The sequence below is a fragment of the Netta rufina genome (assembly GCF_964035555.1).
Source record: "Netta rufina genome assembly, chromosome: 1".
NCBI classification, from domain to species: Eukaryota; Metazoa; Chordata; class Aves; order Anseriformes; family Anatidae; genus Netta; species Netta rufina.
Window position 1 is genome coordinate 157,237,394 of NC_140123.1, and position 15,816 is coordinate 157,253,209.

Consider the following 15,816-nt stretch of genomic DNA (forward strand, 5'->3'; position numbering starts at 1 on the left):
TTTTTTTTTTTTTCCACACTTGGTTCTCAGTTCTTCCAATAAAAGCCTAAATTTGTGCTAGTCAAAATAAATTAGTTCTCTGCCAGGTACAAATTTTAGTTGTCTGCATGGATGCCACCTAGTATGCCTAGATGCCTAGTAAACCTAGATGCCACCTGTGTTTTCAGCACAGCATTATTGAGAGCATGACTGTTCACACTGATTTTGAACTCTTAATGAGCATCGCTCTGAAGGAGTCTTAAAGGGCTTTGTAAAGCACTTCTGCCTTTAGAAATCTCTAGCATGTTTTGGCTCTTACATTAGCCCCATGAAACCCTCAGGTCTCATGCTGAAGACTGAACTAAAGGAAAACTCTCAAGTTATTTTTGTTCATGATATCATAAACAGTACAACTTCAAACCTGCTGCAGAAATAAAGATTTTTATTTGTACTTTGCAAATCAAATGCGAAGGAGATGGATCCAAAATGCAAAAGAGAAGGGAGGCTGCAAGTTTGTCTTAACATGTCTTTCTGTATTTGCTGACGTGGATTTGAATGTGTGTGCTGGGGGACAAGACAGAAAAATAGATTCCTTCTCCCACTTCCACAAGTGACAGTGGACATTCCACGGTTCTCCACAAGACATCCCACAGGGTGAACTCATTAATGAGAGAGGGAAAAGTTGAAGGACCCATTTTCAGCCAGCATCTGTTTGATACAAATCATCTCCACAAAGTATAACTCAGGTAAGTGGATACATTGTGTTCTACTTTGTCATATTTTAGTTTTGCTATAGGTTCATAAATTGCCTTTTTGAAATAACAGAATTGGGAGAGAATAAAACAGATTAATTGCTTCTTCAAAGTAGCCAATTTATTTTACCAACTGACAATATTAAACTAACAGAAAATGGGATTGTATATTATAAATCAGAATGCATGCTTTGGCAGGTTGATGTCGTTATGCTGCTTGAAATAATCAATTATTTTGACGTTAATGAAGGATGTGCCCTAGAAACAATGTATGAAGAATTAAATTCTCTTGTATTCTGTGTTTACTTTATCCCTTTGAGCAGTCAGAAAACTTGACTATCAGGCTAAGTGACCTTTTTAAATAATTTACGATATAAATATGGAAAATGTTTAGTACAATGAATAGTACAGATTTAGAATTACTTTGGCTTTTCCCTAAGTTTCCAAATCAGGCTGTGATCATGGCTTTTGTTTTCTAAATTTTGGGTTAGACAGTTCTTTGTTGGCTGGCAAAATTTTAATACAAACCTTTTATCTCTGTTGATACTTAAGTGTCCCAAACGAGTGCTTTACCATCCTTTCTCAGCCCTCGTTTATGATGAGACAGCACTCCATGCTACTCAGCCACTAAACTTGGTGTTTTTTTACTGTGCAAATGTCAGGAGCAGACAGGTATCCTTAAGCTTCTTAGAGAAAGTTTTTGCATTTTTGCATTTTTAAGTGACCAGTGTTAAAGTGATTTTTAAGTACCCAGACATCAGTACTTCTGAACTTTTCAGTATTTATTTCCGTACGTCCTGTACTTGCATCTCAGGTTTTCAAGTGTTTCCTTGTGAACTTTTTGCATGGTCATCTAGCAGTTCACTTACATTTTATAGTTTACGGTCATATTTTAGAGTTCTGTCACATGCTTTTTCCTGCCTGCATACTGTGAATGTTTCTGTCTCTTTTATGTTTTTCAGTTGCCTTGACGGGGCTATTTTTCAACTGAGCTTTGCACCTGCTGAAAGTTCATGATAAAGAGAGCAAATGAACAGAAGAGAACAAATTTTTATCTGCACTGGCACTTTGAGTCTGTCACTTGAGAAATTATATTTGAAGGACAATAGACAGGAGAGGCAAAGAGACCGAAAGAAGTTGAGCAAAATCTTGTGTAGCATTTTGCCATCAAAAAAAGTGCAGAGAGCTAAATAAACCATGCCAAAAACCTTGGATTCATGGACAGTCCTTTTTATTAGGTGTCATTTAAGCATATGTACAAACCTTACACATTTGAAAGTTTACTTTAGTGTGAATAACTTTTAAGTAAAAGATCTGCAAAACAGCACTTTTTTTGGTAAAGCACACTTGGAACTTGCTTTGTAGATTCACTTTTGTAGTATTGCTTGTGTTTAGCTACTGGAAACAGTGAAATACAGAATAACAGTAACCCTCACTTCCCCCCAAAAAATATGAAGACGTTTCCTGTAACTGGGTGAAAGAGTGGTACAGAAGACTGGCTTGGGGATAGCATGATGGATTCCTTCATTTCAGAGTGAATTACAAAAATCTATATTAAAGTTTCATGGTGGAATTTTTACTTCTTAAGAAGTAAAAATTTTTACTTCTTAAGAAGTTTTTATTATTTTATTATTTTAAGAATTTTTACTTCTTAAGAAGTTTTACTTACTTAAGATAGGTTGGGAGGTGCTCTGTAAGGAGCATATACTATAAAAATGTAAAGGATAAAGGTAGAGGAATGTGAAATGACATTAAATACAATTTTCTCCTCAAGTAATCAATATATTCTCTACGTATTATGCTTGTAATTTCTTTAAGACTCAATTATTTATTTTTCCTGTAGCTTAATGAATTGCTGTGGACCACTTGATCCATGTTAATGATCCATACGCCAAGTGCATACTCTTGGCTCCATGAAAAACGAGATAACCTTTAATCAGTGTGGCATTTTTATACGTGAAATCCTAGATTCTTTCATACTGGATGTGTTGACTGTTTTAACATATGAAAAACAGTTCTCCTTACCTAGACAGATGATGACAACCTGTTGTATATCAAATTTCAAAAAAAAATCCTTTTTACTATATTCAAATAAATATTATATTTTTGTAGGGGGGTTGTTTTGTTTTTATTTTGTAACTTGGAGACCATATATTTAGAATTAATTATTTAATATTATTTAATTATTTAATAATAGAAATAGTTTATTTGTAATTATTGGTCACGTCCAATTCGTTTGTAGCAGATGACTTTCTCTGTCTTTTAATGTCTCCCCCAGGCATGCACCTTTTTGTTAAGATGTCTGTCAGAAACCTAAGAGCTCCAAATAAGGCAGTTGATAAGTTCATTGTCATTTTCGGTATTTTGGGGTGCCTGTAGTATAGTATCTAAACATGGATGTTAATTCAGTGGTTGCTTCTGATTTTTGTTACTCAGATTTGTAACGGAGATTAAAAATAGAATCAATTGTAAAATGAATTTGTTTACATCATATAATTGTTATGTATTATGAAAGACAGTCTCCAAGGTTTTAGGTCTGCCGTGTTTTTGTATGTGGAGCTCTTATTAAAACACTGGTTTGAATTTGACCTTTGATCCTAGCATTCTGTCATACAGCTGCTCTTTTCTGTAGTACGGAAAACCAGTTACACTAGGCTGCATAAGAAAGTGTCATTTGTAGGGTCTAACTTGCCATACTCATAGTGGTCTCAATGTAAAACAGATCTTAATACATAAAAAAAAAAAAAAGACATAGATCTACCATGTATGTCAGACTTTGTTTTTTGCTTTTGTAATTGCTTCATAATTTGTTGAGTACAGTCTGTCACTGCCTAATCTTGCTTACTAAATAATTTGCATTTCTTTTCTAGGCACTCTGCTTAATAGTGCTACCCTTCATTCCTGCATCAAACCTCTTTTTTCCTGTTGGATTTGTAGTAGCAGAACGTGTGTTATATGTTCCTAGCATGGGATTCTGCATTTTAGTAGCACATGGATGGAAGAAATTATCAAATAAAAGGTACAGTAAGTTTATCTGTAACTCATTTCTCCTAATTTAATAGAAGACAAGGATATTTATAACTGCAGGCTTTCCCTAATAGAGCTTTAACCAGTGTGAACGTATGACGTTGCAGGTCCTGTTCTGCATCAAGTTCTTACTGAATGCAGAGTGGTGACCAAGAGTAACTGTTTGGCAGTTCCATGGTGTGAGCAAATGACAGCAAGGAACTTAGGAGACCAGTGGATATTTTTTAATTTATAAACAGACATGCACCATCAGCAGCATTGCTTTGAAAATGTAGTACAATGGCTGCTCTTCTTGTACAGGAATTTAGTGCTGGTTTAGGGGATAGGCATTTACTAAGTAGATTATTAGGAAAAAACATTTTCGTGTCAGCAAATACTTTGAATTAAATTTACCCATATGTATGTTGGGTGCAGTCAGAAGGTCAGCATTGTGAGTTAGTCTTCTGATTAAGTACTCTTAATTATTTAAAAATTAGTTGTGATTTAGCTTAATGCTACAAACAAGGTAGACTAGAAGTTACTTTTAGCTGTGCTGTGTGTGAAGTGAGTTCCATAGTATTGTAACAGATAACTTCAATCTTTTCAGTCTGTGCCACAGTCTTTTGAAGCGTCAGTGATGTGAGGTGAAAGGATAATATATTTAATTTATACAAGCTAGTATTTTAGGTTAAAATATTTTGCTGAAGATCACTGATTTCTTTGAAATTTTTGTGACATCATTAATCAAATTTTATCATGAGTTCGTGGCCCTTAAGATTTTTTAGTTGATAGCAGTTTGCCATCTTAGGTCAAACCATTTTACCAAATAGATTTTTTTTTTTTGTAATTATTTTGGAGCAATCAGTTTAAAATTTGGTTGAGCTTGTATTTGGAGAGAGAACCAAATTGTAAGAAAACAGTAAACATTACAGAACCTTTGTTTCACAAATTACATATTTTTGCATTTTGACTTCTGTTACAGAAACTGAATGAATAGGAGTACAGGAGGAGTTTTAAATCTGATGGAGAGGGGAGATACCTTAGTGCTTTGATCCTTTGCCTCTTAAGAAAAATACACCTTAAGATACTAAATACTGAGATTCTTCCCCTACATCTCCAATTGTTGTTGTTAGTCTGAGGGTATTCGGAGATTCATTTAAATGCAAACACTGCAAAACATATTTTTCAATACCTTTGACACCAAACACTTCAGAATGCAAGGTAGCTTTTGTTACACATCACTACAAAATGGACTGCCTAGTCTCTCTTATGTAAATAAACATGGTATTTTCTGTTTTAAATCATTTTTAAGTATTTGGCAAAAAAAAAGAATCTTGTCTAGATATGATTTGAACTTCATTCAAAGGTGACTGACTAAGGTTTTTGTAATGCATGTATATCAGTCTGCAGCATGTGAAAATATCTTCATTACTGATAAAATTTTCAGAGTTTAAGTGCTAAGAATGTACATCAGAACTGTTCAGTATTTGTTTAAGTAAAGAATGATGTAGATAAGAATTTCTCCTTTGAAATTTCTGCTCTAAATGCATATTTTGCATGGACCTTAGGTTTTCTAGGGTCTTGTACATTGTAAATGCTTCCCCCTGAGCTGGATGCTCTACCCTTTTTACCCTAGTGCCATCCTTCTGCTCATCTGGACAAACTGAAAGGCAGCTGATCCCAGTCTGTGTTGTCTGCTGTCATTAGAAGTGAGGCCTTGCAGAATAACTTGTGCTAACTGGTGCTGCCAAAGCTGACAGCACTGGAAAAGGAGAAATCGGTGATACCCTGTGGGAGTGAGGAGAAAGTATTATCACAAATCCCACTACGAAGTGGCAAAAATAGAAGTGTGACAGAAAGCAAGGATCTAGGAGAGGACAGATAGGGAGGAAAATTAGGCAGCAGTGTGGCTTACTACAAAAATATTGCAAGTCAGTGCTCTAAAAAGTCTCACTATGTGGAATAGGCTCCTTGCTTGCTTTAGTAAAATTGAAAGGGGGGGGGGCTTTTTCATGAGCCTGGTGGGGATATGGATTATTGCATGTCTCAGTTCTCACCAGCTGCTTTATGGTGTTGGAATTCCTCTCAGTTCTGCTGCTCTACTTTTTAATTTATTTTAAAGCAAAACACAAGAACCACCACCAACAAAAACAAGCACAGTCCTGCGTGTGCAGCATTTTGTATATGAGGGGAAAAGTTTCTGTTTTTTCTGTTAAACCCCTCTGGAGTACACAGGGTGTGAACAGCTAAACCAAGAAATAGCTGGCAAAGGTGGATAGCTATGTCTGCTTCAGAATGATATTTTTAAAGCTTTTTAACAAAGTCATGTTCATAATTGCAGGAAGACTACTAGGTCTTTAGTGTGTTTTTTCACATATAGATCTGAATTCAGAGACCAAATGGTCAGTCTGTTAAAGTTTGTTTTATATCTGGTGTAGTTAAACCAAGCGATGTTCAAACTCCAGAAAATAAAATGCAAAAAATCTAGAAGGTTGTTGCTGACAAGCTGGCCATAGAGCATGATTTGTGCTCCTGATTTGTAGCTTCTAAAATAAAATATAAGCTAAATAAAATATAAAATATAAAATAAAATATATAAAATATAAGGCACTGAACCTTTCTCCTACTAAGGTACTACCATTGCATTGTGTTTACTTAGGAGCATTGGGTGATCTCCACAGCAGACCTCTCTGATAAGAGGTATGCTACAGTGTGGGAAAGGTTGGTTATGTGTTTAGTAAAGAAGGTGTGCAGAATCACCTGATACTAAATAAAAGGATAGGATGACATGTTAGTTTTTCTTGTTTCATTTTTGTAAGCTATTACATGCTATACAGTGTTTTGAAGAACCTCACTGTTGGACGTAGTGATCATGTTCTTTGTCTAAGATTACAGATAAGGTCTGAAAACCAAAAGTACAGTTTTCCTACATTTTTGTTTCACATTATATTATGTGGATTGCATTTGTTTTTATTAAGCAGATTGCAGAGTGATAAAAAAAATAGCGGGTAAATAACTTGAAGTCAGACATTAGATTCCTTTTAAATTTTGTACTGCTACAATTAATGTTCAGGCAAATTAGAATATACCATTCACAAATATGTTTTGCAGTTTTTTTACCTCCTAGGATAGGAGATATTTTATTTAGTATAAATAAGAATTGTTTGCATGCTTTTAACAAATCTTTATTTTTTATTTATTTTTTTTTTAATTTAATAGTGTACTAAGAAAAATTTCTTGGGTTTGTTTGGCTGTGGTACTATTCACGCACGCCTTAAAAACACTGCACAGAAACTGGGACTGGGAATCAGAATACACATTGTTTATGTCAGCTTTAAAGGTACTGTATCTTATTTGAAAGGGATAATGGAAATTGTGTTGCTGTTCTAAAAAAAGTTGACTGCATTAGAGCATGATAAGAGTGAAGAGAAATTATGCTTGTTTCGCCACTTTTATTTCTATGTTGACAGTATCTAATTAGTAGCTTTTGGGAATGCTTTAAAAGCAGTGTGATGCACACATGGGAATTCATGCACAAGAAACAAGAATTTTTTCTTAATGTGTTAAAACAGTTGAATGTATTCTCTTAACTGGAGGTAAACACAATATGTTTGAATACAAAATCTACAAAAGGTTTGCATAAAATAGTTTCTTTAAATGTACATATGGCATGATATAATAGTTTGAACAACCATCTATTCATTTTCCAATAATTACATTTTAAAATCCCTAGAATTTTTAGGTACTAATGACTAAAATAAATGGATGTTGAGCAGGAAGTTCTATGTAATTATTCTGTATGTGCTGTTTTGTTGTTCTTTATACATAGCAGCTTGATCTTTCATATGTTTTGTGTTTTTCCAACTTCAAGATTTAGTTGCAAGAAAATCAAATGCAGCTGAATATGTTATATATTGATATATTTTTGTTGTTGTTTTTAGGTGAATAAGAACAACGCAAAACTTTGGAACAATGTGGGGCATGCCTTAGAAAATGAAAAGAATTTTGAAAGAGCTTTGCAATTCTTCATACAAGCCACCCAAGTGCAACCAGGTAAAACCTTTGACTAGCTGCCACTGAATGGCTTCTCACTGCTCCTAATACGTCAGGATGCTTAGCTTACTTAACAAAAATTACCTGTTTTTTACCAACTGAACAGCAAACAAGGCCAGTTAAGTGATACATAGTTTTTCAGTGTGATATTGATGAGTTAGTATTACAAGTTAATAAGCTCCTCGCCCAAAAAGTCCTCAGTGGAGATTTAGAAAATGTATGGAAATTCTGTATATATCTATATGTAGCTATAGAAAGATGAATATACTTTTCATTTAAAGTCATTATTTCAGTTCATTCAAAAATAACATCATCCAACCTCTAATTCCTTTTGAAGTATAATTATTATTTAATTTTCTTATTTAATACTACGGAAGAGTACGAAAAAGATATATAGGATGTATCCAAGAGCACATTTATTCTCTTTTGCATACTGTTGCAAAAGAGTTTCTTGGTAGTACTGGACAACCTTTCCTTTTTCTTTTTAGAAACCTAGTAAACAACTTTCAATTCATGTGCCTCTACTATAGCAAGAGCTTAAAGACATATACATAGAAAATTTACCTATAATTTTTGACCTTATCCCAAGTAACTTTATAACACATCTTTTGGTTTACGATTAAATTATTAGCTTCATAATTCGGGTGAAAAATAATTTAAATTGTTTTGTGGTTTTTTTTTGCTAGTCTTTATGCAGTACCTGTATTTAATGCTGCTCTCAAACATAGATATTTTTTGTGATACTTAGTGCATGAAGTATTTGAAGTTTCACTCTTTTCTTTGTTAAGATGATATTGGTGCCCACATGAATGTAGGAAGAACTTACAAAAACTTAAACAAAACTAAAGAAGCCGAAGAATCATATATGATTGCTAAATCATTGATGCCACAGGTAATTAGAAACTACCACCATAGGAGGGAACATTTTCAGACCTTACATCCTTGATACAACTTTCTTATTTTTTTGTTGAAGCTGCATGTTGCTATATGCTCCCCCACCCCCAAACTATGTCTTAAAAGAAAAGGTGATATACAATCATAGCACTTTAAAAAATGCTAACTTGGACCTTCTTTGTTAAAAAATATTTTAAGTTACTTTTTATATTGTTTTAGATTTTTTTATGGCTCAAATTGAGGATACAAAATAAGCAAGTTGCAAATGTGCGCTTACAGTTTCTACTCACAGTGGGTTTACTTTAATGTCCAGCTAATTGATAATGATTAGTTTCTGAGGCCACAGGAGGTCTGAAATGCAGTGTTGGAGGTCGGAGAAGGCAGTTGGCAGCCGCAACAAAAAAAAATCTTTGAAAATACTTCTAAAAAACTGTCCTCTGTTACCTTTACCATTTGTAAAATTATATTTATACATAGTAAGTATTACTTCAGCTGTTTAAAAGAAGAGGAATATTTTTGGGGCAAGGTAACAAATGTTAAGGGCAAAATGAGACTGACGAGAAAAATCAGTAGTCCCTTGAGTATAACATCAAAAAGCTTGCACCATGAAACAGCATGAAGATTCTAGTAGACAGTACGTTGGTTTTAATGCCATATATTTTCATCTTTCATGTAAATTTTTCATCTGCTGTGTAAGTGGATGGTAAAATTGTACTTACACTGAGCTGAAAGGTTTAAAAAAAAAAAAAGGATTGTCTGATAGAATGTCATTTTAGGCTTTAAGAAATACTCTTTGTATGAATGGGGAAAGTTTTACAAGATCTGGATGGTTGTTAATGGCCATTTGCATGAGCCAAGTTAAGTACTAACAGAGCTTAATTGGTAACTTTTGTACCCCATTTAAGGTAATGTTCCACGTGTTCATAGAATAAAGAAGACAAAATATTATGTTATGTTTTTTTTCTTGGAGAAAGAGCTGCTGTTTATAATTGTTAAGTGACTGTAGACTGTCCAGTAGTACCCTAAAACAAATGCAGCAGGCTGAAGAGTAGTTCTGTACTGATTGTCTTTCATATTTTTACTCTTTTTTTTTTTGGTACATATATTCTTTCTGGCAGATTATTCCAGGTAAAAAGTATGCAGCAAGAGTTGCTCCTAACCACCTGAATGTTTATATTAATCTTGCAAACTTAATTCGAGCAAATGAATCCCGCCTTGAAGAAGCAGATCAATTATATCGACAAGCAATTAGTATGAGGCCAGATTTCAAGCAGGCTTACATCAGCAGGTATTTTCTAATTTTAGAGATACAAATTCTTGAATGTACATTTGGGTATTTGCAGTGCTGTGAACACTGTTTAGTTCATACAATTGCATTAGCTTCTGGAATTGATTTACTTTCAAATAAGATGATGAAAATTTGGGGCAATAATAAATTATTTATGACAAGTCTTGTTTTTATACATTCCTACTTCAAACAGTGTTTCCACATATGCTGTGTATTTGAACATTGTATAGGAAGACGCCTCCATTAGACATCTTTATGAATAACAAACTCAGATTTCTAATCTCCTTGTTTAGTTTTGAACTAAAAAACTACTGATTACTCCAAATCATGGAGTTTTTCTTTATTCTTTTGTTGAAAATGGTTCAGAAAAAGCAAGAAATGGGAAGCACATAAACAGGAGGCTAAATGACTGTGGGTTTTGAGGCTTCTGTCCACCGTTTTGTTAATTGTGATTCTTCCTGGGACTTAGGGATGTGCAGAGGTGTGTAGACTCCAGCTTTTGCAGTGTCACACAGCCAATATCAGGAGTCCTTGATAACAGTCCTGTATGTGGGTTCTTTTGTTCTGCTTATACATCATCTGTATGTAAACTTCTCAGAGCTGAAAGCTTTGGGGAATGGTATACAATCAAAATCTTGTGCTTTCTTGTGTTTTTTTAAAGAAAAAACAAACCTACCATTACTAGTATTTCACATCTACTTTCTATAGGAAGATTAATTTCTTAAAAAAAAAAAGGCAGAAAAAATGTTAATTATTTTTGTACTTACATGAATAAAAATTGCTGAAGATTAAATTTATTCTTTAACAGGGGAGAATTACTTTTAAAAATGAACAAGCCTCTGAAAGCTAAGGAAGCTTACCTTAGAGCTCTAGAACTAGACAGAACCAATGCAGACCTGTGGTACAACTTGGCAATTGTTTACATTGAACTGAAAGATCCAACAGAAGCCCTGAAGAATTTTAACCGAGCACTAGAACTCAACCCAACACATAAATTAGCATTGTTCAACTCAGCCCTGCTAATGCAGGAATCTGGTATGTTAGTTACTCCTTAAATAAATATTATGTATTTACAGGATGCATATCACCTCTTTTTTTAATGAACTGGTTTATTTTTGAAAAGTGAAAATTTGTAGCATCAAAGAAACTGTTTTTTGTAATAGTTGTCTTTGTCATTTATTGGTAGTGTTTGGAATTTATGCAAAGTGTACATATACCATAGCTGATTATCACCTTTAAAACTATTTTACAATAGAACATCTTATACATATAAAAAATAGTGTTACACAAAACTCTTCTTCAAAATTGTACCTATAAAATAAAATAGTGAAGTATGTATAATACTAATGTTTTGCATGTATATTGATTTCGTCCTTTCCTCATTGATTAAAAATCATCGACTTCTGTGGGTTTTAAGTCTAGTCTTGGGAAATGTAAATGTTTTCAGTTTCCTCTGAAATATTTCTGATTAGTATGATTCAAGCTGGATTTTCATGAGTTTGATTTTATATGTTTAGCTTCTGTCTGTATGGGTAAATATGGCTGTCACCATACAAAAGCTGTCGCAAAACGTAATTAGGAAGTGACAAGTAAGGTTTGTTTCCCTTTTTCTTAGGGGTAATTTACCATCCCAACAAGAGATAATAGAGTTGATTGGAGCTGATCCAAATGGATTGTTCTTGTTCTTCACCTCTTTCCAAATTAGGTAGTACAAGAAACACCTTGTTTCTTGTCTGAAGTAGCACAAGGGGCTTCAAATGAGCAGAAGTGTTAGTTGTCTAGTTTTGAGTAACCCATACTAGAAGAAGGTACAGGCAGGAAGGTGGAAGGAGGAGGTTAAAATCAGCTCCTTAATCCCCCATCCTTCAGTAAGTCTATGCCTGGAATTCTTTATTAAAATATATTCACTGAAATATTAACTAAAGTAGCACAGACTACAAGCTAAGATTCCTGCTATTATCAGACAAGATTATTTTTATACTTTTTAAACAATCTGATGCAAAACAAAATGAGTTGCAGATTTTGTTTTGACATGATAAGGTATTATAGCCTGGCTAAATCAGACATCACCCTATGTAATCTCTTATCAGTATTCTTTTCAATATGTCTTTAACAAAATGAAGTCTTCTGTTTGCTTCTATGAGAGGTGATTTGTCAGAACTGACAACTTCTCTGCATTCCAGTTGCTCACTCATACATGAAAATAACCCCTGTTAAACTTGTAGAGACACCTTTTGTATCTGTTGTACCAAATCTCAATATAATTTAACAGATAATAGGATAATGATGCTAACTTTGGCGACAAGTCAGCTGTAAGTAGTTTTGTCCTGTAAAGGATGTAAATGTCATTTACTTTTGCTGCTACGCTGCACAAATAAAAAGTAATATTTTAAACCCTTTTAACTTTCACAGAAGTTACATTTTAATTTGTGTAAGAATTAGCATTTTACTGGCCTGGCCTAAAAATACTTCAGTATAAATCTAAATGCATTTTTTGTCATTTAGGTGATGCTCGGCTTAGACCTGAAGCTAAACAAAGACTGTTAAATTATGTGAAAGAAGAACCACAGGACGCAAATGGCTACTTCAATTTGGGTATGCTGGCAATGGATGACAAAAAAGATGTGGAGGCAGAGGCATGGATGAAGAAAGCCATAAGGTTACAGCCAAACTTCCGAAGTGCTTTGTTCAATTTGGCATTGCTTTATTCTCAGACATCAAAAGAATTGATGGCTTTGCCTGTCCTGGAAGACCTACTGAAATACTATCCTGATCATACCAAAGGTCTCATTTTGAAAGGAGATATCCTTATGAACCAGAAGAAAGATATAGTTGGAGCAAAACAGTGCTTTGAAAAAATTTTGGAACTGGATCCCAACAATGTACAAGGAAAACATAATCTTTGTGTAGTTTACTTTGAAGAACGAGACTTAATAAAAGCAGAAAAATGTTTGGTTGAAACTCTAGCTCTGGCACCTCATGAGGAGTATATTCAACGTCATCTGAACATAGTTAGAAGTAAAATTGCATCACTTAGTGTTACAGAACAGTCATCGCTTCCGGCAGATGGGACTGCAACTACTGCTGCAGAAGAAAAAAAAAAATCATTTCAAAATTTGAAAGAAGTAAAAAATGAGCAGAAAACCTCCCAAACGACAGCTGATAACAAAAAAGGGCAATCAAAAAATAAGAAACGAACAGAGAAAAACCATATGGAAGAAGAGACTCCCAAAAAATCTACAAAAGAAATCAAAGATATTGAGAAAAAGAGAGTTGCTGCTTTGAAAAGACTAGAAGAGATTGAACGTATATTAAATGGTGAATAGTCTTTATCATGTCACAGAAGAGTACAGGAGGAGTGCTATTTTTAGGTGTTTAATGTGGCCCAACTGGAAGATGGTTTCAGTGCTTTGGACATATAAAAAATGTTGACTTCATATCATTTGGCAAGCAGTGAAAGTCATTACAATGCTTTATGTGAGAACTACAAATTAAATACGATGTGGGGTATGGATGGGGATTAAAGGGTAACGGGTTGAGAATAATCTTAAATGCAGAATCTTAATTGAGAAAATAGTACTCAAAAATCATTGTAAGTCAGGGATATTCAGGAAGGTTACTTTCAAGGAATCCGTGAAAAAAATGAGTGGTGAACTGATAGGATAAGCCAGACACTGCTGCTTTTCCACATAAAAATCTGTTTGGGTTAATGTTTTCTACATTTCCATTTTACACATCAACAGTTTAAATCTTTCTAGACCTTTGTTTGCTCTACGTGGAAAAGCATTTTTCTTTGTGCTATTTGTTTAGAGAGCTTATCAAAGTCAGTAAAATGCCACTGGTGGTTGTATGTATGTGTTAGACCATAGGATGATGCAGCAGCACACTAAAATTTTCAATTGTGTTCTAAATAAGGAATGATATGATAACCTTTTAATTGTTCTTTACTTACAGTGCTAATGGTTTGTACTGTTTTACCGAATAGAAATCTTATGGTGCTTGTAAGACCTTTAGTCTATGCTTTACTTTTAAAGAAAACGTGTTTTTTCTTCAGCTATCAAACATCTGGTTGTTTTTTAAAGTATATATATGGGGGAAAGAAACAAAAAACATGTTTTTTCACTCTTTCCCCAGTTCATTGAATGCTGACAAATGCACTTTTGGTACAGCAAACAATATGCTATGCAGTAGTCCTTGTCAACTTTGTATGGATGACTGTGGATTGACTCTTTTGTCTGGGAAATTCTTCTTTGTTTATAGTAAATCGGCTTCATTGTTGGAACACTATTTTAAGTCTCATGACTTTTCACAACATTGATTTAAGCAGTGATTGCTTAGAACAATGTGATAATAATTAAGCCACTGAATTTTAGAAACGTTTAACACAAGGAAATGTGGATAGTGTGCTTCCAAATACTAAGTTCTGTTGTTTTGATACTTTGTTATGGGTGTGTGGTTTTTATTAAATATTTATTTCGACTACTAAAATATTCCCATTTACACTTATCCACTAATGCATAATTTTTATTTCCTACATGAAATCATTTGTTTGTATTTTCAGTGTTGCTTTTACCCTTGTGCTATGCGTATATTTTTGTTTAAATATATTACCTATTACTGAAGTATGATGTCTCCCTTAATTATGAGAAAGAATAGAAGAGCTGGGTGGAGAAAGAAGTATAAGAGACGGGTTCCTTAATAACTTAATCATTAAATCTAACTCTTACTCTCCATGTTTTATCTTATTTCACGATGTAGAAGTATTCCTTAGCAACCCTGTTTAACCATAGTCTTTTCTGTAACTGCTCAGCTTTCTGCCTCTGGCAGTAATCCAGCTGTAAGATGTAATGTTTATCTTAGTGGGAGGGTTCTTAAATGTCTAAAGGCCTTGCAGGGACCTTTTCATTATTATGTATCATTTGTAATGTTACCACAACAATTGCTTGTATGTTAATAACTAGGAAAAGACTGTATGGGTTTTTAAAAACATGATCTAAACTTTGTGGACATAACCAGGTACCTGGTGTGCAGCCATTCCTTATACATAGGTTTTAAGTGTTCACTGTAACACCAGGAATCTATTGACCGCACCTTGAAAATTGCTGCTTTATCTTAATCTGTGCATAACTTGGATACTTGTAGCCAGAATAATTATGTGGAGCTGTATAGAAACACTACATTGCATGTTAAATTTTCCCTCCTGACCTTTGTTTTACAAATGAATTAGTCATTGTTCTGGGTGATACAAAGGAACATTCATTTGAAAGTGGAAGGAACTGCGTAGTAAGAAAAGGTACTTTCTGTCTGGCTATGCAGGCCAAAATTCTGTTTTTGTTTTGTTTTTACTATTAAGAGTCCAGGATCCACTTGCCACGCTGTTATCATTCAGTCTGTAAATTTGAGAGCCAAAGAGGCATGCTCTCAGGTTCAGCAGTTGAGCTGCTGTCACTCTGCTCTAATATTGGCCATACCATACAGGTAGCTGCTCTTCAGAGGCTTGCAAGAGTTGTTAGATTTACTGACACTCAGAGGTGCCATCAGTTTTAAATAAAGTTATCAGACTGGAATAAACTAGAGTATGCCAGTGGTAGGTCTTCCAGTCTCTTATCAGGTAATATGTACCCTTTGTTTCTTCTAAAAACTGTAGTAAAAGCAAGTATTTTGACTACTGTCAATATGCCAAATTGTATTTATCCTATTTTAGGGTGTGTCAACCATTTTAAACTCACAGGAAGAATGTTACAGTAAGTTGAAGCTGTGTAACTGCTAAAAACAAACAGCAACAACAACAAAAAGTCAAATTTTATGTTCATTCAAATCTGGTTTCTTTTAATGCATTGAGTT

General features: G+C 34.1%; 1 protein-coding gene across 3 annotated transcripts in view; it reads left to right on the forward strand.

Annotated features, from left to right (window-relative positions):
• Positions 1-15,079, forward strand: part of TMTC3 (transmembrane O-mannosyltransferase targeting cadherins 3) — a 36,458-nt gene extending 21,379 nt beyond the window's left edge. For all 3 annotated transcript variants that reach the window (XM_084284574.1, XM_084284576.1, XM_084284575.1), the window contains 7 exons: positions 3,602-3,750; positions 6,957-7,077; positions 7,679-7,790; positions 8,579-8,682; positions 9,803-9,972; positions 10,781-11,007; positions 12,478-15,079. In XM_084284574.1, coding sequence (XP_084140700.1) covers positions 3,602-3,750; positions 6,957-7,077; positions 7,679-7,790; positions 8,579-8,682; positions 9,803-9,972; positions 10,781-11,007; positions 12,478-13,298 — 1,704 coding nt within the window. In that variant the 3' untranslated portion in view covers positions 13,299-15,079. The remainder of the gene's footprint in view (positions 1-3,601; positions 3,751-6,956; positions 7,078-7,678; positions 7,791-8,578; positions 8,683-9,802; positions 9,973-10,780; positions 11,008-12,477) is intronic.
• The last annotated feature ends 737 nt before the right edge of the window (positions 15,080-15,816 follow it).